The sequence below is a fragment of the Ictidomys tridecemlineatus genome, chromosome 10 (genome assembly GCF_052094955.1).
Source record: "Ictidomys tridecemlineatus isolate mIctTri1 chromosome 10, mIctTri1.hap1, whole genome shotgun sequence".
NCBI classification, from domain to species: domain Eukaryota; kingdom Metazoa; phylum Chordata; class Mammalia; order Rodentia; family Sciuridae; genus Ictidomys; species Ictidomys tridecemlineatus.
This window is the reverse complement of record NC_135486.1, coordinates 141,572,047-141,594,624: the sequence shown is the minus strand read 5'-3', so window position 1 is coordinate 141,594,624 and position 22,578 is coordinate 141,572,047. Positions and strand designations below refer to the sequence as shown.

General features: G+C 46.8%; 1 protein-coding gene across 48 annotated transcripts in view; it reads right to left on the bottom strand.

Annotated features, from left to right (window-relative positions):
* Rbfox1 (RNA binding fox-1 homolog 1) overlaps window positions 1-22,578 on the bottom strand; it is a 2,023,047-nt gene that overhangs the window by 70,551 nt on the left and 1,929,918 nt on the right. For 39 of the 48 annotated variants that reach the window (XM_078024580.1, XM_078024586.1, XM_078024579.1 and 36 more), the window contains 2 exons: window positions 18,182-18,235; window positions 889-969 (listed from right to left, as the gene is read on the bottom strand). In XM_078024580.1, coding sequence (XP_077880706.1) covers window positions 889-969; window positions 18,182-18,235 — 135 coding nt within the window. The remainder of the gene's footprint in view (window positions 1-888; window positions 970-18,181; window positions 18,236-22,578) is intronic. The other 9 variants (XM_078024591.1, XM_078024590.1, XM_078024593.1 and 6 more) reach the window with 1 other exon arrangement.

Here is a 22,578-nt window from a genome sequence, read left to right as displayed (position 1 = left end):
TCAAGGCTCACTGGGTAGCTATGGGGACCTTGCAGGACCTCGACAGATGCTAGGTCTCAGCTGGGGCTGGGAGACCCCAAGGAGTAGCAGAGCGCCTGAGCGATGGCGGTGGATAGCTGGGCTTTAATTCCTCAACCCCCTCTGGGGATGTGGGGTGGGAAGGTGGGACGGCACCCTCCACCCCAGACCCTCAGCCCAGGGGCAGGAATCTGGCCCTTCCACCCCTCACTGTGATCTGCCTTCCAACTCTATCTCTGTTCTCTTCCTGGAGCCCATGATGGCTATATTCACACACACACGATAAAATAGACTCACTTTTTAAAAAGCTAGTTTACATGGCTCTTCCCCTGCCCACCAGAGAAAGGGTGAGAACCCACACTTTCCTCGTGCTTCCTCCACACTGGGATCAAAGAGCAACGGGAACAGCCTTGCCAACAAGGCTCTCGCCACTCGCTGACCGCCTTTCCCCCCGGCGAGACGCTCAGGCTCAATTGCTGACCGAGCATCCTTTGCCGGGCTACACTGCCGGGGACTGGCAGATTTTATTTAGGAATCTCATATTAATTTGCAAAGCTGTGATCAAAAGCAGGCAAAGAACAGGAGCGTCCCCCTCCCATGACCTTCCCCCAGCCCGGTGACCACCTCCTGTCCATGGTCTAACAAAGAATGGCTGGACGCTGGGGTGGGTGGAGTCGGCTGTGGATGAGGATGAGCAGAGGGGTTCAGGGGCTAAGGCGGCAGGAACGGGGACATGCTTAGGAGCATCGACCTCACCTCCAGAGCCACAGAGGGTGGGGGCACAGATGGGGGGGGGGACGCACATGGCAGGAAGGTGACGGGACTGGGATCTACGTGACGTAACAGGGAGAGCCACGACAGGGGGCTTACTTGCGGAAGTATATACAAGTGAACTGGGGGCACTGTACATGGAGGGTCCCTCCTGGTTTGTCTGACACAGCAGCACCGTGCCTACGAGAGACAGAGAGAGAGAGAGAGAGAGAGAGAGAGAGGGTGTCGGGTTGGAACAGGCACGCTGCACCCGAGAGCCCACGCAGCGCGAACCAGGGAGGCAGAGAAGAGAGCACACAGCCACATCCCAGCCCGCGTGACAGCAAGACCCAAGGAAGCCCCCTGCCTGGGCCAAAAGGGATCAAGGAAGCCCACCCCCCAGCCCACCAAGCGCATGCCATGGGGTGTGACCAGTGGGGTCTGGCTGACCTGGAACCCAGCAGTAGATCAGGAAGGGAAGGAGTACGCCATATTCAAAAGGGAACTTCAAAAATATCAGGGAGAAACAGACAGGAAGCCTGACTCAAACAACCCTGTGCTGTGTGATCTTGGTGAGTCACTGTACCTCTCTGTGCCTCAGCATTACCATCTGGAAAACAGGGGTCAATATACCTACCTCCAAGAGGTGCGACCTGGGCAGGAGCTGGCACTTAGGAATCACTCAAGAAACGGTTAAGTGTATGGGGTGATATGTTTAGAGAAAAATTTTCCTCCTCCCAAACTTGAACCTTTCTGAATCAGCCCCTCAGAGGAAGAAGTAAGGCAGGGAAGAATGAGGGTGACCTCCGCCACCCCCATGACCCCCTGAGACACCAGAAAACAGGCCTTAGGTGCCCCCTCTCTGGTTTCCTCCTGGAGCCCCACCTTCCTGATGCTTCGCCAGCCTGCAAGGCCAGATGCACTGCAGCGAGCCAGGCCCCGGCGGACCCTGGCAAAGTGGAACTTTTCAGCCGGGCCGGACAGCGGAGCCCTGAGATCCTCCCACTCCTCACCCTGTTCTGAGCTGCTGCCCACTGCAGGGTGACTGGGGTCAGGAGTCTTCAGGGGACCAATTCTCCTCTCCTGCTGCTACCAAGTCCAAGTTCAAAGACTTGGAAAGGAAGAGGAGGGACTCAGGAGGAGTTCTAAAGCCCGTTATGGACAGTGGGAGCCCTCCTGTGGCTTCTGTTCACGTCCCTGGCTGGGCAAGGACAACCACTCCTGTCCACAGTCCCTTGCATCTCCACAAGCAGAAGGCTCTCTTTCAAGTGCACCTCCAGGAGCAGAGAACTGGCCCCTCTCTTGGGGAAGTCTCCCTCGAGGTTGTTTCTACCATCTTGTCCTGTCTCCCTCAAGATCTCCAACGGTGCCACTGAAACTTCCAGCATCACTGGGGTTCCACCCAAGAGATACACAAAGAGACATGAAGCCAGACTCTATTCTCACTGATCTCTCCTGACCTGCATGCCACCCTCCTGCAGGGGCCAAGTCAAAGATGCGGAACACAGGAAGACCCCTGGGACGGGTCCCCAAATCCACCTCCACCTCTGCTCCCTGTGCTTCTCTGGTGTGTGTACACTATTTTCAGGCGAAACCGAGATTGGGCTAAAATTCTAGACTCCTGTCACCCTGCCCCCGTCACCAAGCCTAACAAGCCCGTCGGGTCTTCCCCATCTTCACTGGGAAGGTCCCTGGTCCTTGTCACCCTCACTCACCCTCCTGGTGGCCGGGAAAGAGCCATGCCCCAGTGCAGCCCAGACGTGAGGGGCAATGAGCGGCTCACCTCCTGGTGGTGCCTGCACTCTGACCGCGGGGCCCTTGGGGGACGAGCACTTTGCTCATCTGATGTTCTGTGTCCACTACTTTCCTCCAAAGTGACACCTGCCAGCCTCAGAGGCGTCGCGTGGTCTAATTTCTCCTTAGGTATTTTCACCGTTTGCAGGTAACTGGCACAGGAATGGGGATCAAGAGCAAAAAGAAGGCACCCCCAGAGGTTGAGGGTTGGGGTGTGAGGTCACCCGACGGGAGCCAGTTCCGCCCCCCAGGAGGGCACCCCAGGACAAGCGCTCTTGGCCAGCAGCACTCACGCATGGCTCTGCAGAGGTCATGGTGTGTTCTGCCAGGATTAGAGATCTTAGGGAGAAGGTGACGCTCCTGGAGGTGCACAGGGAGCGACCCAACCAGTGTCTGTAGGGCGCCACGCTGACAGGTGGGTTTGGAGCACGCGCTAGGGTTTTCTCCTCCTGCATGTCCCTGGTGGAAAACCACTTTTAAAGCCAGATCTCAAGTTTCCTGGGTACCGCGATTTCAAAAGAAAAACCATCTAATTATAACAAAAACACACCCAGAAGGGCATTTCAGTATTGTGCAATTAGAATGCCTGGGTCAATTTTCAATATCCTCAATGCAGTTCACAGAATCCCTCTGGGACACAACACAGATTCTGTCTAAAGAGCTAAACCCTGGCAGCATAATGAAGCTTTTCCTAATTCTTCTTATGCTGTGGATCCTGAGAAATTGGTCTGAAAGAAGTTCTTTGAAAGCTCTCTTAGTAGTAAAAAAAAAAAAAAAAAAAAACAACTAAAACTTTATGCAATGATTTTGACCTTTGTAAAACAAAATCCATGCACCACAAGACTTGGTTTTTATTTTACCTGAAAACATCCTTCAATTTAATTTGCAAAGTGCTTACAGTATGTTCTCTTAGTGCTCTGTGACCTTTTCTTAAGAGGGAGCTTTGCATTCAACAAAACAAAGCAGGAAACAAACAACAATACTGTAAACTGCACTTATTTGGGGGGCCTCAGGGAAGACCACCGTTTAATTTGTTTAAAAAAGCAAGTCAAATAGTTGATAGCTACAAGCAACAGCAGGGTTTATAAGGTCATTCAAAGCACTTCCCAACATAGCAGCCAGAGAGCTTTCCCACGAGATTCCTGAAGTGCATCTATCTGTCCCCAAGCCCTATTTGGGGCCATTTACTTCCAGCTACCATGAGCCTGTGTCTAGGACCGTGATGCTATTCTGTGCTTTGTAGATGTCCTTGTTTATCAAGCTCCTTAAAATTGAACAATGGCAACAAGTGCAAACTGGACCACTGTCTACCGGTTCCTAAGCCAGCCAGACAGCGTTAAGATCATCCTTTCCCATTGGCCCAGAATCCTCAGAATCCTTCTCAACAATGAACCAGACAATCACCACCGTTTGACTGGAGCTGGTGGAGAAGGGAAGTGTCCATCCACTTCCACTCCTGGGTTTAGCCAGAGGAAATTCACTTTTTTTAATGTCAAACAGAGTTGAATGTTGCTCATTTCATAATTCTTTGACTCAAAAATAAAAAAAAGAAAAAGAAAAGGTTTCCCGTCTCTGTTCTGCATAGCTTAAAAGTGATCTCCCAACCCACGACCTGGGAGTGAATTAACTGTCCCCTCGTCTGTGTGCTTTTGAATCTCCCTGGTAGGTCCTTCTTCAGGCTGGATTACAATTTTCTATTTCCATGTAGGTCTTCCCTAGAGAATTCCCTGGGACACAGTCAAATCTTCTCATCTTTTATCCCCAGCACCTAAAAGAGTATCTACCTGTCAGAAGGATTAATATGGGTAGCTGAATTATAATGCATTTTAAAGGAACCCTCTATCTTTATTTTCTTTGCTAAAAATAGTGCTTTTTCCAAGCACCTCTTCTTAGGGGTGCCTATTTAGAGCTGTGAATTTGCATGTTTAAGTTCAAATGCATTCACAAGCCGGGTCTAAGACAGTCCCTTATTTTCCCCTTATTTCCTGGTTCTTTTAAAGGGTGTCTCACCCACTTACACAGGAGACCAGGGCAGCTGGTGATCCACAGCCTGGGCTGTGAGTGCCTGCGTAAGTGGCTAGCGGCAGGATGGGACTCAATCCGGGAGTAACCAGAGCCTGCTCCCAAGCCTGCCATGGTCACCCAGATGGCTGGGGTCCCACTTGGCTGGTGTCCTCCGGCTAGCCAAAGAGCTGAGGCTGGAAAGCCCCAGGCCACTGGCCGAGTGAATATAGGCCCTCTGCCCCTGGAGCTCAGCAGGAAAAAGACAGGGTTCAAGGATGTTGGCACTGTGCGGGCTCTGGGGCTCCTTTGCAGGGCTATGCACTTTCCAGAAAAAAAACCAAAAAAGCACGCTTTCCCTTTAGTATTCAAATGCCCAGAAATCAAGATGAACATGTGGAAACAAAGGAATCATTCTGAAAACCAACCTGCATCTTCCTCTGCACGATCAGCTGCATTATGCACTGAGATAAATAAATTAAAAACTCCTTTAGGACCATTTTTATGATATCTAACTATGATGACTTTGGTCAACTGTGCATTCTCTATTTCTCCTCCAGGTTGCTCTCACAATGAAAAGCCTTTAGCAGTGACCGTCATCGAGGCTGGAAATAATGTGTCGATTCTCCATAGAAAAGTACTGTCCTTCAACATTTGCCAAAGGATATTTGCACTGCGTCTGTGCCTCCCGAACAGGAAGGGGCAGGCAGCATGAGTCCTTCTTTATAGGTAGGAAAGAAAAACAAAACAGAACCAGGCATGGGTGATTTTTCTTTTACCAAAAGCCTTGTTGTCATTCAGGCAAATGCTAAGGGAACAGCAAGCATTGGGTTCCTAAGCCATGACTCATTCTATCAAGGGCTCCTTCCTGCTTCCAGTATCCTAGAGTGATTTTTTTTTTTTTTTAAAAAAAAAACAAAACCTTTTTTTCCTTTTAGAAAAAAAAAAATAGAATGGAGTTAGGGGAATGGTGCTAACTGGAGGCCCCTCTTGGTTTCCCTTCCTGAAGAGGGCCTCCCACTTCCACCCTGCTGTGTGCACTGAAGTGTACCTGGGAGATTCCTATGTCCAAGTCCTAACCCCTAGGAGCTTGGAACAGGACGGTTGCAAGAGCAGATCTTTACAAAGATAAAATTCAGTCAAATGAGGTCAGCTAGGTGGGTCCTCACATAAATAAATGGCTGGTCTCCTTCTAATGAAAGTAAGATCCCGTAAGGTCACAGAGAGAAGACAGCCATCTATAAGCTAAAGAGGTCAAAGAAACCAACCCCGAGAGCGCCTTGCAGCCTCCAGAATTTTATGAAAATGTATTTCTGTTGCCTAAGTCCCCAACTCTGTGGCACCTTGTTACAGCAGCCCTAGCAAACTAATACACACTCACCTACCTTTGAATGAACCTTGCCCTGAGGATCAGTGAGGCACCACAGAGGGTTCCGGGGTAGTAACACACAAGCCTCAAACTTTTATTAGATTCAGAGGCCTGGGCGATTGCTATGAGGTTTCTGCTTTTGCACTTATGCATTTTTGAACATTGGGCTAGCATGAGCTAATCCATGTAAGGATATTTCCACAGTTAATATTTTTATACCAGTCTGAAAGATGTGCTTCTCTGAATGGCTATGGCAGAGCATTCAGTGCATGGATATTTCCTTTTAGGCACAGATGTTGCAAGGAAATGTTGCATGTATATTTAATTCTTACAAATTGAATCATGTTTTAATTGTAGCAGGAGATCCCATAAGGAAAGGAACCCTGAAGCCAATCTATCATGTAAATAATACGATAAATATATTGTTTCTTGTCTTTTTTTCTCTTTGCTAAAGTTATTTTGATGAAATTTCTGTCTTTATAGGAGAGTTGCAAGAAGAGTACCAAGAATCTCTGTATGACTTTCTCTTTAATCATGCTCTGTTTTAATATATGAATGACTTGCTCTTATTCACCCGCCTCCATGTGTTAGGATAATAGTGACTTTAACAGAAGATATCTAACTCAATATCATAAAGACAACAATAACAATTCCAAATTCCCAATTCCAACTCTTTACTGAATACTCTAGAATTCCCAGGCTTAACCCTGAACTGGGATTATGGCCTAATCTTAAAATCCTTAGGTGTCAATATTGTGATCATTTCACAGTGGAGTTCTAGAAACTCAGCCACACCAAAAACAATGGAAATAAATGTTACCTCCTAAGACCTCTAGACTTCAGGATTATGATGCCCATATGGAGATCGGGGGTATCCTAGGGTCTTGTTTCTAAATCTTATTATGTTTCATATCATCACCAGGGGACTTTTTAAAGTGCAGTTTTTTTATCAAGTAGACCTGGGCTGGGCCCTGGTAGCCTGTATTTCTAGTAAGTGACCAGGGAATGCAGATGCTCCTCACAACAGTAAAATGTTAGGAACTCCATATGCAACTTCCACCACAGCTAACAGGAATAAGAGTGACCACCAAGGTGGCACTGGGTTTCCATCAGGGAGGCACCACATGCTTTGTCACGGTTTCCTTGCCAAACCCAAGAAGAAATTGAAGCTCAGAGGGAAAAAAAAAAATTGAGAAAAACTGAAACTTCTGCCAGCTTTGTCTGAGTCCAAAGTTGGCAACGTCTCATACAGCTACTTGTGCTTATCAATGGTGATCAAACACACGCTAACCTGGAACGGCCACTAGCCACCATTCTCATTTCAATAAAGCCACCTCTAAGAATCCTGAAGCTGGGTTCTGGTTGGACACCTGGCCCTTACGGGGTATAGACATCCTGTAACCAGAACCTCCTGCTCACTTGAAGAACCCCAAGTGGTGTTTTAAATCCAATCAAGAAGGGATCTGAGCAGAGTGAATCATTTGAAGGTAGGAAGATTCTACCTGCAAGACTGCAATGAGACCCAGAGGAGGGACATTCAGACAGGAGGCGTAGTGAACTCTGGAGGCGCTAAGAGCGTAGCTGGAGAAACCTGACTTCAGATACTCCGCAACCTAGTTTTGTTTCTGCCCCCACTGGCTCTAAGTCACTTGACCTTGGAAAAATCATGAAACATCTCTGAAACTCTGCTTTTACAACTGAAAAACGGGGATAAAATTATCTACTTTATCAAGGGTTATTGTAAGGAAGGTTCAGCAAATAGTAGATAATAAATGTTCTGAATGATCGTGGGAATAGTGATAATAATTCTTGTTGAGAATCACAAACTACAACATTTGGTGGAATTAACTAGTTTTTTAAAGAAAGGGCTAGCAAACTGAGATCCAGCTCGAAGCTTCATTTGGCTACTAACAAAATGCTCAACACTTACATTTGGAAGGCATAAAGTGACAAGCCACGTCTGGCTCCAGGTGAGGATGAGGCCACATGGGTCTGGCCCACATGCCTGCCTGGTAGGGCCACCCTGGTGAGAAGCCAGTAAGCACATGCTTCCTCCAATCTGCCACTCTGCACCTACCTACCTACCTCCCAGCTTGCTCCCAAGGACCTTGAACTTGCCATCCCTGCTTAGGATGGAAAAAAACTTCTAGAAATTGTGCTTCAGCTTAAATAAGTGGGATTTGCAAGTCTCCGCAGTGAATCCAGAGACCTCTTCTGTCTCTCATCTTCACAACAGGAGCCTATATAAGATTCTCTGAGAGTCTAAAAACTGCCTAGAAGTGCCTTCTATGTCCTCCTTTTTATGTTCTATTATGGAACTCTGCTTTGGAGGGTTCTGGATATCTGTGGAATGGAGGTAGACCCATTTCCAGTTGCCTCCCAAGGCCTTCGCAGCTTAGATTTACAATCCTGGAAACTCCTCCCCCTCCACGCTTCTTGATGCAAGCAGAAAATAAACATGACCTTCGAATTTATCAATAGGCGATTGGATCTCTCTCTCTCTCTCTCTCTCTCTCTCTCTCTCTCTCTCTCACACACACACACACACACACACTGCTATGGGCCAAGAGCAATCAAAATACTTCAGCTAGTGAAATTCTTCTTAAAAATGACAGAGAACTGACACAGAGGGTTTTGGTCTTCTACACTGTATGTATACCAAACAGACACTAGAATCACAAAGAGATTGTTATATTTTTTTTTCCAGGAAAAAAATATCAGTGATATTGGGGTGTTCATATCTTGGAATGATAAAGGGCTCAATACAATGATAAGTGTATGTCAATTAACCTTTGCATCAGATTTAAATATGTAACCCATTAACTAATTTAATCTCTCCAAAAAATAACAGCCGTTGGCATTATTCTTTGAATAATCCTTGTTTAGTTTCCATAATGGTGTACAGTTTAAGGAAAAACTCATTAGAATGTAGCATACGGCATAATTAATTCTGGCTAGTTCTTTTGGTGTAAATAGCTAGTGCAGATTCTGAATTCCATTTTCCACTGGCTTTATTAATTTTTCATAAACCAATATTTCGACTGCAATGGGTTGTAGAAGTCCTGCAGAAGTTCTAGAAATGCATTAACTGTCATCAACGTAGTTCATCCAAAGAGGTTTTCCCGCCTGAGAACCGGTCCCCCAACCCTACCTCTTCACAGGGCAGTGGCGGCTTTGTTTGACACTTGGAGAATGAGCACCTGCGTCTAATTAACACCCAGGGCATGAGGCACTATCTGGCCAATTTGTCTCTGTTTACACAACAACTTAATTGGCCGGGCCAATCTCACATGTGGAAAAGAACACTCAAGGTGGAAAGGAAACATCAAGGAGTGTGTGACTTACAATCCAATGGTAACACAGGCAAACTGTCTATAAAAATTTAATCACCTTGTGTTTGAAATCATGGGTGTTTTTTAATTTAATTTTTTGTCCCCTAGGAAAAGACCTGGATTAAGCAAGGGAAGAAAACACAACACCACCTTCATGTTGGGCACTAGTTTAGTCGTGGGGACAATCTGGGAGATGGCCCAGGGCTGCTGTCAGGACTCCATTTCTTCTGGCTCTTGGGGTCCTGATTGGCTTGTTAGCGACAGCCCTGTGACAAGACTGCTCATGTTTGGAGTGGAGAGGTGCTAACTGGCTGCCGGGCGCTTGTCCTTGTTTGATTTTACTGATGGCAATTGTTATTTTCAACAGTGCTTCTGATGGCTGCCCACTGATCAGAGGACACATTCCAGGGCCCAGATTCCTTGATGTGGCATTCCCAGGTCTTTAGCTACCTTTCTGTAGAGAGACCCTCTGATCCGAACAGATCAATACTTCTCAGCCTCTGGAAGACACTTAACTTGGCTCAGAAATTCCCACCAGTCGGTGTCGGGTAAAGACCAGGCACCTGCCTTTTCCTTTTCTTTAACATGTCTCTGTGGATTCTGAAGATAAAGGTTGAGAAGTGCCCTGGTACTCTACCCATCCCACTTTCTCCCATAAGGGATGTCATCGTGGGCTCTGCCCTGGTGAAGGTCACACCTCTAAGTGACGTGGGCTAAGGTTATGGGCTCACGCAGTGTGGAAGACACTACAATTATGGAAGAGGAGGAAGAGGAGGAGGAGAAATGATAAGGAAAATCTTTCCTGGGCTTAAACTTGTGGCTTCGTGTTTACTAATCTGGACTCTCCAGGCCCGGAACAGAGAAGTAAGGCCGCTGTTGTATAGAGCCCACAAACTAAGAATGGCTTCACATTTTTACCTGGTCAGGGAAAACGGCCAATATTTTGCAATGCATGTTGATGATGTGAAACTTAAATCCCAGTGTCCTTCGCGTTCTACTAGAATACAGGCCCTCCCGTTCATTCACGTGCCGACTGCGGCTGCTTCTGCAGGACAGCACAGAACTTAGTGGCCCCACAGGGACACATGGACGGCAGTGCAGAGAGCCCTGACAACATGGCCCTGCTCTGAGCTAAGAAGTCCCCTGTTCCTTTCTCTTTTGTAACTCAATCTGGCCTGACCTTCTTCCCAAGCATGGAGCTGCCTTCCATCTGCACCATGGTACTCAGCACGATGGCCCTCAGCACTGCGGCTAATCTGAGCTGTCAGTCAACATCTTTGATTTCCTGTGTGCAGGGAGGGTCCACTCAGCAGGTCTGGGCTGCCTCGACCCTGCACATTTCCAAAAGCCACTTGCCTTTGGGACCAGCCCTGGCCAGCTCCTGAGAAACGTGCGCTGAGCCCTTACAATAGAGGGTGTCTGCTCGGAGTCTTTCTGTACACTGGAGGCCTCAGAATGCGAGAGGCCAGTTTGATCCGGGATTTCATGGTGACAGTGCGATTTAGGGTGACTGCCCATTTATTTAGAGGTCTGGGTACAGCATGCTCTGTGATGGACCCCATAAAATACTGGATGTGAAGGCTCAGGTGAGCCTTGCTGGTTGGTATCCAACCTGTGCCCTGTACGTGCTGTCATAGGCCAGGTCTAGGGAAGGTAAGCACACGTGTGTGACTCCACAGGAGGGACCCGGGAAGCAGTGGCCTGGCTTCTGCTGACTCCACCTGCACACACTTCCCCTTGGCTGACTGATTCTGCACCATTTTGCTGTGTCACACCCTACCTGGGGCTCTAACAGCCCTCCGTTTCCCCGTGAGGCCTTCTAGGAAATCTGTGAGCCTGGGGGTGGGCTCAGGGACTCCCAACACCCATGAAACCTGCAGCAGGTTTTCCCTGCTGAAGTCAAATGACGGCAACGTAACTTCCAAAAGACTCTCTGACTGCCGTGGGTGAGGACAGGTGCTCCTGCCGCACCAGCTGCAGGACACGAGACTTGTTAAGATGCTGGGTGCACGTGTGACATCTTTACTGGTGTGCTTCTTTTAGGACAGAATTTCTCAGCCTCAGCTCTATCGACATTTTGGTTCCGACAATTCTCTCTGAGCTGCAGGAGTTTTGTAGCCTTCTTGGCCTCCACCCAAGAAGATGTCAGCAGTGAACCCCTCTGAAGAGGTGACAATGAAAACATGTCTCCAGAAATTGCCAAGCTCCTTTGGGGGGTGGGGGTGGGCCACTCCCAGTGAAGAATCATTAATGTAGAATACTGCATTCAGTAAAGCATCATGGGAGGTAACGTCGGGAAAAGAGTCACTGAGATAGATAGGGGACCGGACCACGGACACTTCCCAGGCCAGTGATGTTGGGCAACCCACGTTCACAGGATTTCTAATTTACCTGTGAAGTCAAGAGCGTGCCATTTACCGGCAAGGATTTAATCTACGGCCATGTACGTAAAGGCCTTCATATGGAGTCTGACCTGCAGCAGGTAAGGCTAAATGCAAATATATTTTTATTAGTTGTTGCTACGTTGCCAGACCTAATGCATAGAAGATATGGACAGCACACTCTTGCCTCGTCTAACAGAGACAGCCTCCAAGCAGCATGGTGGAGAACATGGGCTTTAAAGTTAGTTAGAAGAAGAGCCTTTATAATCACCAGATTTTTCACCTCCTAGATCTGTGACTTAGGGGGCGGGATACAGTCTCTATAAAGCCTCAACTTCGTCATTTCTATGATAAAGACAACTGGAGAGCAAGTTCCTGAGGCCCTAGGGACCTGCATAGTGTTCTGCACGGCGCCAGGCACCGGGGCCCGGGTCAGCTTACTGGTGGTTTTGTTGTACAGAGCTTCTCAATGTATTGATTCCCGTAGCCTAAAACCACCCCTGGGAGTTCACCCAGAACCTCCCCCTCTTCCCAAGGCCTACAGGTGGAGCTTCCTGTATAAGGCACACCCTGCCACTCCCGGGGCTTTGGGGGAGTCGTCCTTGACAGGGTTCCCATGCAACAGAAAGAAGATTTAGGAAATGCTGTCTTAGCATATGAGCAAGTTCTGATCCTGTATGAAGACGAAAAAAAAGCCTCCATCAAAGACAACTGCATTCCCTTCGTGGGACCTGGAAGGACACAGCTAAAAATTAAGGCCAAATGTGGGCAGGGATGGAATAAAATCTGATAAGACAGATGCGGGGAGGAGGCAGGAGATGAGTGAATTGCAACCGAAAGGGGAGATGGAGGTAAACAGATGTACAAGATAAACTCTCTGAAGTGGAACATTTCCAGGCTGAAAATCCTTTGCTTGGGGACTGAAATCTGGACGCTCCCGTTCCAGTTCACTGAAGTGCAGTGCATTTGAATTTGGCAGATGTGTAAATTGTACAAAGCATCACAGAGCAAAGGTCATTGTTCATCAGGAGCAGCTTCTTACGGTCATGGTCACAGCTCTGGCCCAGTCCAGGCTGGGGCTCTGGGCGGGTGCAGGCAATTCTGGATGCCTGGAAATTAGCTGCTTATGGAGCAGAGGGGTAGCAGGTACACTTCAAGGGCACTCTGTTCTCTCTTAGGCAGCTACAGGAGGACCCCATGGAGTGGGCTTTGTACCCTGAATTGGGGGCCAAGTTTCCCTGTGTCCAATCCAACCTCCATATTAAACAAACTTATATCCAGGACCCCAGTTATAGAGAGTTTTGTACAAGACCACATTTGAGGATGCTCTTGTATTCAAATCCCAGGAAAGGAAGTAGAGAGAGGTCCACGGAAATGTGCGGTGGAGGCCATCCCCTTAACGGTATTAGGCTCAACCAAACGGAAGTGGGAGGACAATGGGAGGGAGACCTGCGTCTGCCTTCTTGTGACCCAGTTCTGGGATGAAACACAGGGCCAAAAGCCCACAGAAAACCAATAGCTCTGTATGGCTAATCCAAGGTCAAGTGCAGCTGCCCTTCGGAGATAAGCAATCACAGAGTGCTATATCCAACCTCTCACTTTAAAACTCCATGCTGAGACCCACCGTCCCATCTCCTAGCTGGGTGCCAAGTCATGTGGTCCATGGCCAGGGTCTGACCGGCGTGGATGTAATCAGTGGAGGTGACTTTGGCGATCACACTAAGCCCTTTATATTTATATTTTACTTACAGACCGTGAAGTTCTTGGACACTCATTACGGTACCTGATCCTCCCCAGGATGAGCTCATTCCAAGACCTGAACACCTTTCAAATGGGTCTCTGCAGTCAGGCATGCTTTTTTTTTTTTTTTTTTTTTTTTTTTTTTAAAGATCCTGTCATTCTTTTTTCTCAAAACTAGAACTTCTTATTTTCAGGAGTGTACCTATCAGGACCTCCCCTGCCCATCCTGATAATGATAATAACCATGATGACATTAATACTGCTCATCGTCATTGTCCATGTGATTTGTCCAGCTCTCTCTACCTTGGGCTTTAATTGTATGCCTCTTGCTGTCAGGATCTCACCAGGTCTTAGATCTGCATTTCATTAAAAGATCCTTTCCTTTCCCTATCGATCGCATCTCATGGAGTAATCGAACTCAATTCCAATTTTCCTTTGCAGGCGGGGTGTGCGCCCACCACGGAAGTGAGTTATGTCTGTTCAAGTGGTGCATCTTATGAATCTTGTTAAGCTTTGCTGCCTTGTAGCCCCACTGATGGAATATTTAATCACAGAAATGCGTTGGCTGAGATGATGTAGTGTGGGGAGCTCTGCGGTGTGTATCTTGCTGGCAATTGAGAAACAGATAAATTTGCCATTTGTCAGGACCACGCCGGCAACTCTGTATAACCTTCTGTTATTTATTTTTATTCTGTTTTATTTATTGATGAAGATTAGAGGTACTCTAAATCAATAGTTTTGTGGGGTAGGTATCATGAATATCTGCAGGAGACATTCGTTTTGGAAAGAGACCTGTTTATGAGACGGCAAGGACACTTCAGGGTCAGTGTAAGGATTCCCTTGGGGGTCTCTACATCCGGGTTCCCGGAAGTGCTGTTTCTAATCACACTGGGTAACTTGAGGCATCTACGGAGAGTGCACATCTACAGCTATTCCTCTTCCACTTACAGCCCTCAGATAGACTGGAACTCTAAAAGGTAGGCCAAAGTTTTCCAGAACCACCCGGGTCCTAATTGACTGGTTACATTTGCCTTGAGACTAGGCCTCAAGGGGGCTGGAGATGATTAGACCCAGGGAAAAAAGTCAAAGCTACTTGGCTTTCGAGGAAAACACCCTCTCCTGTCTTTGGAGAAGATTTCCATGTGTTCATGGGCTATGCTGATTTATGTACGTCTGCTTTGGAATCCTGGTATTGAACAAGAATTTTAAAGAGTTCATCTAGGTATGACTTGAGGAGAATTTGGGGAGGGGGAGGGGGGAGGAAAAAAAAACTTCCAAAATGAAAGACCTTTTATAACAGTTTTCAAAATGCTTCCCCTGGAATGTGTGTGAGGGAGAGCAAATGTCATAATTTATCAAAGCAAATTAATACTGTTCAGCTGGTAATTAAAGGTCCTCATTAAGAAGTGAACTGCTTTCCCCACACCCACCCTGCGTTAGCAATAAAAATGCACTCGGGGCATCAAAAGGTTATACACGAAAATCAATAACTTGCCATTTTATAATTAAAAGAGAAAATAAATGTTAGGGAAAAGTCCACTAAATTAGGAAAATTACCTTTAGGAGAGATTGAAAATATTGATTTTAATTTACAAAATATGTGAACTTTTCACGCCCCATTCTGAGAGACAATTGGAGGCTGGGTTGTTAATTCTGCATAAGCATCTGAAAATCAATAAATATGCTAAGGGAATATTATGAAATTTGTCATTAACACAACATCTTTCATATAGAGATGACTAATATAGCTGGCCTTCTATCTTAGGCAGACACAGGACTGGCCTACTAAGTATCCAAAGCCAAATGGTGAAAAGGTCTTCATTTCAGCAATCAGACACACCCCAAACAGCAAGAGGAAGCCAAGTTATTTTCATAGCTAGGGAAGTGTAAAATGTCCACAAATTCACAGTCATGTATCTAGAGATGGAAGATGCTGGTTGTGCCTGGAGACGGAGACGCATGCCTCCCCATCTCCACCTCTGCATCCCTCCATCCCGCACAGGCAGTGCCTGAAATGTGAGGGTTAAGCTCCTTAGCTTCTCAGAGCTTGCAGGTCTTCAAATATTTCAAAGGAACTGTGCGAAAGTGGTGGAACTGCAGACGTTTGCTCATATTTCTGAATATCATGGACTCTGTCTACGCAGATGGGACAAATAGGGACGAGAGAGAACACCTGGCCTTGCAGGTGATCCAGGTATCTGAGGCATCAAGCACAAATACCTAGGTTTCTCCAGCTAATGCTTATTCTCCTAAGTTCTGCTTCCTTATTATTGGAATCTCTCATAGCAAAAACCTTCCCTTGTTCAGGCTCCTCTAAGGTTCTCCTGACATACCCAATTAACATGCCCTGGGATATGGTGGTAAGGTTTGGAATAATCCAGAATGATTATGTGTCCTCTTTTAAGTATCTGGTTTGGACCCAGAGAGTAGCATGATCACAGGACCCAGACAAGAGAAATTACGGCTGTTCGTCTCCACCCCCAAAGTTATGAAACCCTCTACCCTGGATGTACAGAACTCCGGGACAATTAAAGCCAGATTTAGAAATGTGGCCTGCTCTGACCAGTGGTGAATTGTCGGTCAGCAATACAGATGTCTGGTACCTTAGTTTTCTCCTTTACAAACTGTCCTGAGGGCTGCGAATCTTCATCTGTATCACGTGTGGAGAACAGCGCCTCTACAGGGGAGCTACCAAGTACTCAGAAAATATCATCCCCTGACACTGCTCTTTCCCACAGTCCACCGGCCTGCTCCTCAGGCGGGGCCCTGAGCTGCTCTAGAAGGAGTGTACACCTCCAGTTCCTTCCTGAACATGTGCATCCGTCGGAACTGGGGCTCCCATCTAAATGTCCCCTTGAACAACACAGACACACACGTGGGACCTCAAGGGCCACGCAGGACAGAAGCTACCTTGCATGGGACGTGAAACGCGCACCTTCCTTTATCACAATTCCCATAGCATCACCAGCCCCCACAGGAAGCCCTCCTGCTTCCTGTTCGAGACCCCATCACTTAGGGGAGAGAACCTGTGCACGGAGAACCCGCCAGCTCCCCAGGGCAGCGACTGCTCTCAGACCACTCGGGAGAGGTCCCGTCTCTACAGGCTTGGACAAGATGTCCTCCTGCAACACCTGTCGAGTCCACGTGCCCCTAAACAGACTGCAGTGCCCCAGATCCCAGGAATTGACCGCCCCCAGAAGGACATTCTGAGAACAAATAGTTAATCCTCTCCTGAATTAAGAAAAGGGTCTTCCAGTTGAATAGTATGTCAGAATCAGCTCTCAGCTCATTTGCCCCCATGCAGAGAGGTGTTGCATTAATGGTTTGTTTTATTTATGAAACGTGTTTAAGGTGCTGAATACTTGGCCAGCACAACTAGGATCTCAATCCCTTTAATCCTAATAAACATCGAAGAGCTGGTTACTACCATTATCCCCATTTGACAGATGAAGCAACTGAGGCACAGAGAGGTTAAGTAACTTTCCAGGACCACACTGCTGGCAAGTGGGGGAGCCAGGCTCTGAGCTTGGCTGTCTGGGTATAGTTTCCGTGCTCCTTGCTGTGCTGTGTGTCCTCTTGGGAGACATGGGGTCCATGTTGTAACCATGGCCTGTCCCGTGTCCCTCCTCCCCCACAAGGGCCAACACAGCTTCCACTTTACAGTGGCAGACTTAGTCCAGGCTCCTGGTAAAGCTCACCCACAAAGAGCACCTGCAGATATGGCCAACCTGAAACCCAGGACTCTGCTCTGACACTCCAGAGTCATCCAGTTTTAATGTTTTTTATCAGCAGAAATTTAGTGCAGGGGTAGCTCGGCTTCCTGTGTTCCTTTCTCACCCACTAAGGCTGAGGCTCGTGTCAGCAGAACGGCAGAAGTTGGGTGTCCCAAGAGGCAAGAAGGCCAGGGGCATCACTTAGGGGAGAGAACTTACCGTCAGAGGTGGCTGAGTGAGGGGCCCTAGATCAACTGGGAACCTACTTCTCCTCTCTCAGAAGCAAGAGCCTCATCAAAGAAAGACTCTTTTTGCATTTCCATGTGGCAAATCTACTCCTGGGGTTCTAAGTGTTGGGTGTAGACTTGACACTGAGAAAGAAGACCCTGGGCAGTAGTGACAGGCCAAGCCACGCACATATGGACAGGGAACCTCAGCCCCTGATGCTCAGGGGCAGCCCTCTCCCACCAGGTGGGCGCTGAGCTTCCCAAGAGTGTGGCTTCCCTCTGGAGGGTGGTTGGTGCCAGGGCAGGGAAGGGGTGAGGACAGAGACACACCCTGAAGGCAAAGTAGAGAGAAGTGAAATTGCTAAGGGACATTGGTTAACTGAGAGAGAAAGACAGCATGATCCTTTCCAGTATTCTAAACAGGCCTTCTCTTACATAGGCCCACGGGCTGTCGGGTTATGGGCATAATTAAGCCGACTCTCTGCTTTGCCAGGAAAACGAAAATGCGACCTCAAATGGAAATGAGTAACTAAAAGACACATCCAGGCACATAGAAATGATGGGCATGGACCCCTCTCCCTATGTTCAAATGCAATTGAACAAAAGCCTCAATGCTTTCTTAGGACGAAACCAAAGTTAAATGTCCCAGGATCAGGGCCTGGTAACCCACACAGTGCACCTTTAATTTTTCAAGGGTTTTAAACACTGTTGGCTTTGCCCCAGGAAATCATTCAGAACTTGTTAGGACAGGGATTCACTGGGTTCACATTATTTCGCAAACCCATTATTTACCGGCAGGCAAAGCACATAGAGGAGAGACCAAGGGGGCAGCATGCCAAAGAGAACTCGTTTTTACCTGCATAGAACTCGGGACTGTAGACGGCACCCACAACTGGATTCAATTTCCAGCCTTCAAACAAATAAGCAAAAGCGTTATTACCACCTGGAGTCAACAACTTTCATCACTGCAAAGTAGCCGCAATTCAAATCAGTTGAAGGTTTTTCTGATTTAAAAAAAAAAAACTAAAGAATCTATATTTGGGACATGCATTAAAATATTTGCATTTGAAAACTATACATTGAAACGGATTTATGCCCTTCTTTGATTTTCTGCCAACACAAGTTAATGGGATGGAAACTGCTAGCCAGCTCCAGGTGAACCTTCTGAAAATGATGTGATTAATTTTCTACCATATCAATAACATACTCCGACGATTATCATTCCTAATTATGACCCTGGGACTGGAGGAATTCTGAAGTGCTTTATGAATACCAAAGAAAATGGTACTTTATCCCCTGGAGATTTAGTGTGGAATATATTTTAATGCATCCAGGAGCCATAAAAATTCTTAATCAGCACTTGATATCTAAGGTAACTTTCAAACACCCTGTCCATGAGATTAACGGAATCCTGTAATTTTCCAAATGCTTTGGATGGAAAGTTTTCTTTAAAATGAGTCCTGGCCCTTCAGAAATTTTTCTCAAGAAAAGATCAGACAAGAAAATTCACAAGTGGAGACGCAGGTTACAGGCCCGTGGACGTGACCCGGGGAACATCTCCTCAGAATGACCATTTCCTCAGAATGACCGTCTCCTCAGAATGACCACTTTGGGAGTTGTGGTCTTTCCTATTGGAAAGTCCTCAGGAGTGGGAGACTGTACACTAGAGGACTTCTTTGTTTCTTTTCTTTTTGGTACAAGGGATTGAACCCAAGGGTGCTTAACCACTGAGCCACATCCCCAGCTACTCTTTTATATTTTACTAGAGATAGGGTCTCATGAGTTGCTTAGGGCCTCACTAAGTTGCAGAGGCTGGATTTGAGTTCTTCATCCTCATGCCTCAGCCTCTCAAGCTGCTGGGATTACAGGCATGCTCCACCACACCTGGCTCATTATAGGATTCTTGAAGAACAGAGGAGGCTGAAGTTGTGCTCTGCCTGTGTCCATGAGCAGAAAGTCCAATACCAAAGTTCCTGAGAAAGGGAGATAGATGGTGCCCCTGGGTGTGAAGGAAGACATTTCTGGAAACAAGAACTCTATGGGACTTTCCGGAAAGAAGAGGCCTAAGTGAGGCACCTCCCTGAGCAGCTGAGAGGTGTTCCTGAGATCCATTGAGTAAAACAGAGGCCCCAGGATCTGTCAAGATCCAGAACTTTCTAGAACTTTCTAAGGAATGTGTTGCTTCTAAGAACTTTCAGTTCTAACCTGAAAGAGCTGAATGGTTTGCATTCTTAGGATAAAGTCTTTCAAAGAGAACTTGGATCACCTGCAAGGCATTAATGAGGACTCCTGGGCTCCCTTTTAGATGTACAGAAGGGGACAAGAAGTTCTAAGGCTTTTTAAAAATATTTACATGTGACACCATCCTCTTTCACACTCACCATGTTTTGCCTTAAAGAATTCACAGCATGTTTTTAATGAATGTGCAAAATGACTTCAAGTTCACTCACTGAAATTCCACCACTTCCAAAAAAAGAAGAGGGGACATGGGGCTCACACCCACATCTCAAGTTATTTGGAGTCAAGAAAAAGAAGTGGAGCAGTGAGTTTGCATTCAAGGTGTGGACATCTTTAATGCTTTCCATCTTCCTAGTACTTCACAGAAGTCTAGAAAGCTGAAATATCTGGAATCACACAATCTGAGTAATTAGTGATTCTTCTTCTCCTGCCCCTATTTCTCCATCTCACACCTGCTTAGGGTCCTACTTTTGGGGCCATGGAGATGAAGCCTGTTCATCCTCAAACTCAAGTTTTGTTTCTTGTATACATCCTCATTAGCTCCCCTACATACGTTTTTTGGGTAGGTAATCCTGGGGCACACTATTAATTTTGATGTCACTGTCAAAGATTGTAAATTATGCCAATGACCTTTTATTACCTTAAAGAAGTGGATTTCTCAGAGATGTCTAAGACTGTCCAGAAATCTCATTATTCTCATCTGCCTTCATCTTCCTTGTTTATTTGGGCCAAAAACCCATCCATCCATCAGTCCATCTACCCATCCATCCATCTCTCTATCCATCCACCCATCTGTCCGTCCATCCATTCATCCCTTTGTCTGTCTATGTATGTATGTATGTATGTTTGTATGTATGTATGTATGTATGTTTGTATGTATGTATGTATGTATGTTTGTATGTATGTATGTATGTATGTTTGTATGTATGTATGTATGTATCTATCTATCTACCTATCTATCTATCTATCTATCTATCTATCTATCTAGTAACTGCTTATGTGTCTACCACTCAACTGTCTTGTCTGCCTGCCGATTTGGCACCTATCTGCCTGTCTGTCCATCTGTCATGGATTTTTTTATCTGCCTACCTACCTACCTATTATCTCTCTGCCTATCTGTTTGCCAAGTGTACTCATGGAAAATTTTCCATCAGTTTAAGACTAATATAAATTAAATGCCATTCTCCCTGGTTAGGTCGTCCACGCCATCTCACGTCTGAACCACCGATTGAGAGAGGTGAGAAATAAGGTCTCCTCTGTGAGAAACCAACTTGGAATGTGTGAGCTACAAAAGGTGATGCCTCTGCTTGGGTGGTCTCGGGAGCATCAGTGCAGATATCACAATTCTTCCTGTCCCTGTCCTTTCCCCTAACTGAGGCTGCTCCCCTCCCACCACAGGGACATCAGGGACTTTTCTCAATGGTAGGACAGGCATGAAGACTCAGCTTCCAGTCTCCACAATCCTAAAACCTTGTTCCTTCCCAAGTCAAAGGAGCTGCCCTCATTCCCTGGTCTCCTCCTATTCATCTCCTGATGAATACTTCTCCCCATTCCCTCCTGGTCCTCACCTGGGATTTGCAATCCACTAGAGAATACTCTGTTGGGCCTAGAAAACTCCTTTCCTTCTTCTCCACCGCCACCATCCCAGATGGGGACACTGCTACCTCTTGCCAGACACGCCCCATAGCAAGCTCACTAGCTGCTCTTCCCTTGCTCTTCCTCCCTCCCTCTCTGGCCCCCCTGCAGTGGCCACAGTGATGTGTGAGAAGTTAGTTAGACGTGTCCCTCTGCTGCTCAGAATCTAGACCCAGGACGAACACAGTTTCCTTACTTTGGTCTAGAAGCCCACGCCCTCTGACCTTTGCCTGTTTGTTTTGTACCACTGTCCTCTTCTCTCCAAGCCACAGTGGCACTGGTCATTCCAATCTGAATACAACCACCCAAGACCATTCTGGATTCAGACTTTGCCCCCTGTGCCTGGAGAACTCTACGCAGCTCTTCACAAAGTTGTCTTGGTGCATTAGATCTTCGAATTCTTCCCAGAGTATGCTGCTTTCCCACCTTTCTTAGAAGAGTTTTTCTTTGATTCAATGGCCAGGTATATTTTTTGCATGGCTGTTTAACACCACCTGAATTTTCATTTTTCTTCTGTGTTTGTTCTTATTTTCTATAACCACCTCATTAAAATGAATGGTAAAAGTGGGCAGGAACTGCTGTCCATCATGAATCCCCACCACCTGAAAAGTTTTTCAGGCAAATATTAGGTGCTTCGAAAACGTTTCCTTGGTTTCCTTCTGAAAGAGCAGAAGGCACACAGAGCTTTCTCTAATGGACTCATTGTCTTTGGGCTCAGGTTGTTTCCTTCTACCCTCCGCCGACCTACTTCCTGATAGATGCCGTATGTCTAATGAAGGACCTGCTAGCGATTGACTGTCTTCCAGGGAGAGGCAATGAGAATCCAGCCCTTAATATCACCTCTGCTCAGATTTACAGACCTTGTGCAGGCTTATGTAAATGAATGCAAATCATATGCAAATGAACCCATAGTTTCTGCAACTCCTTCTAGTACCTGGAAGAGACCCTTGGGATAACCCTGCTGGAGATGATGAGCCTGCACTGTCAGGGAGACGGGAAAATGATCCCGTTTTAAATTTCCTAGGCAGTTTGTGTACGTCCCCAGGCCTTGCAAATTCAGAGATTTTGATCAAGGACATTAAACTGAACAATGAGGCTTACAACAAAAAAGAGAACAGCTGATAAAGCCCACCACTCCCAGCATCCCAGGGCCTCCCTACAACAAGGCAGTGGAGCAGAGCCTGGCACGTTGGGTCTCGCTCCAAACCAGACACAGGAGTGGTTTAGAGAGAACCCCCTGAGGTTGGGCCTCAGGAGCTGCATCTAAATCAGCAAGCACTTCTCGCCCCAAATTTTTTTAAAGAACAGACCAGAACCCCCAGTGTGGGCTACCCTTAATGGGAATTAACAGGAACCCAAAACACATGTGGCCTTCTCCAG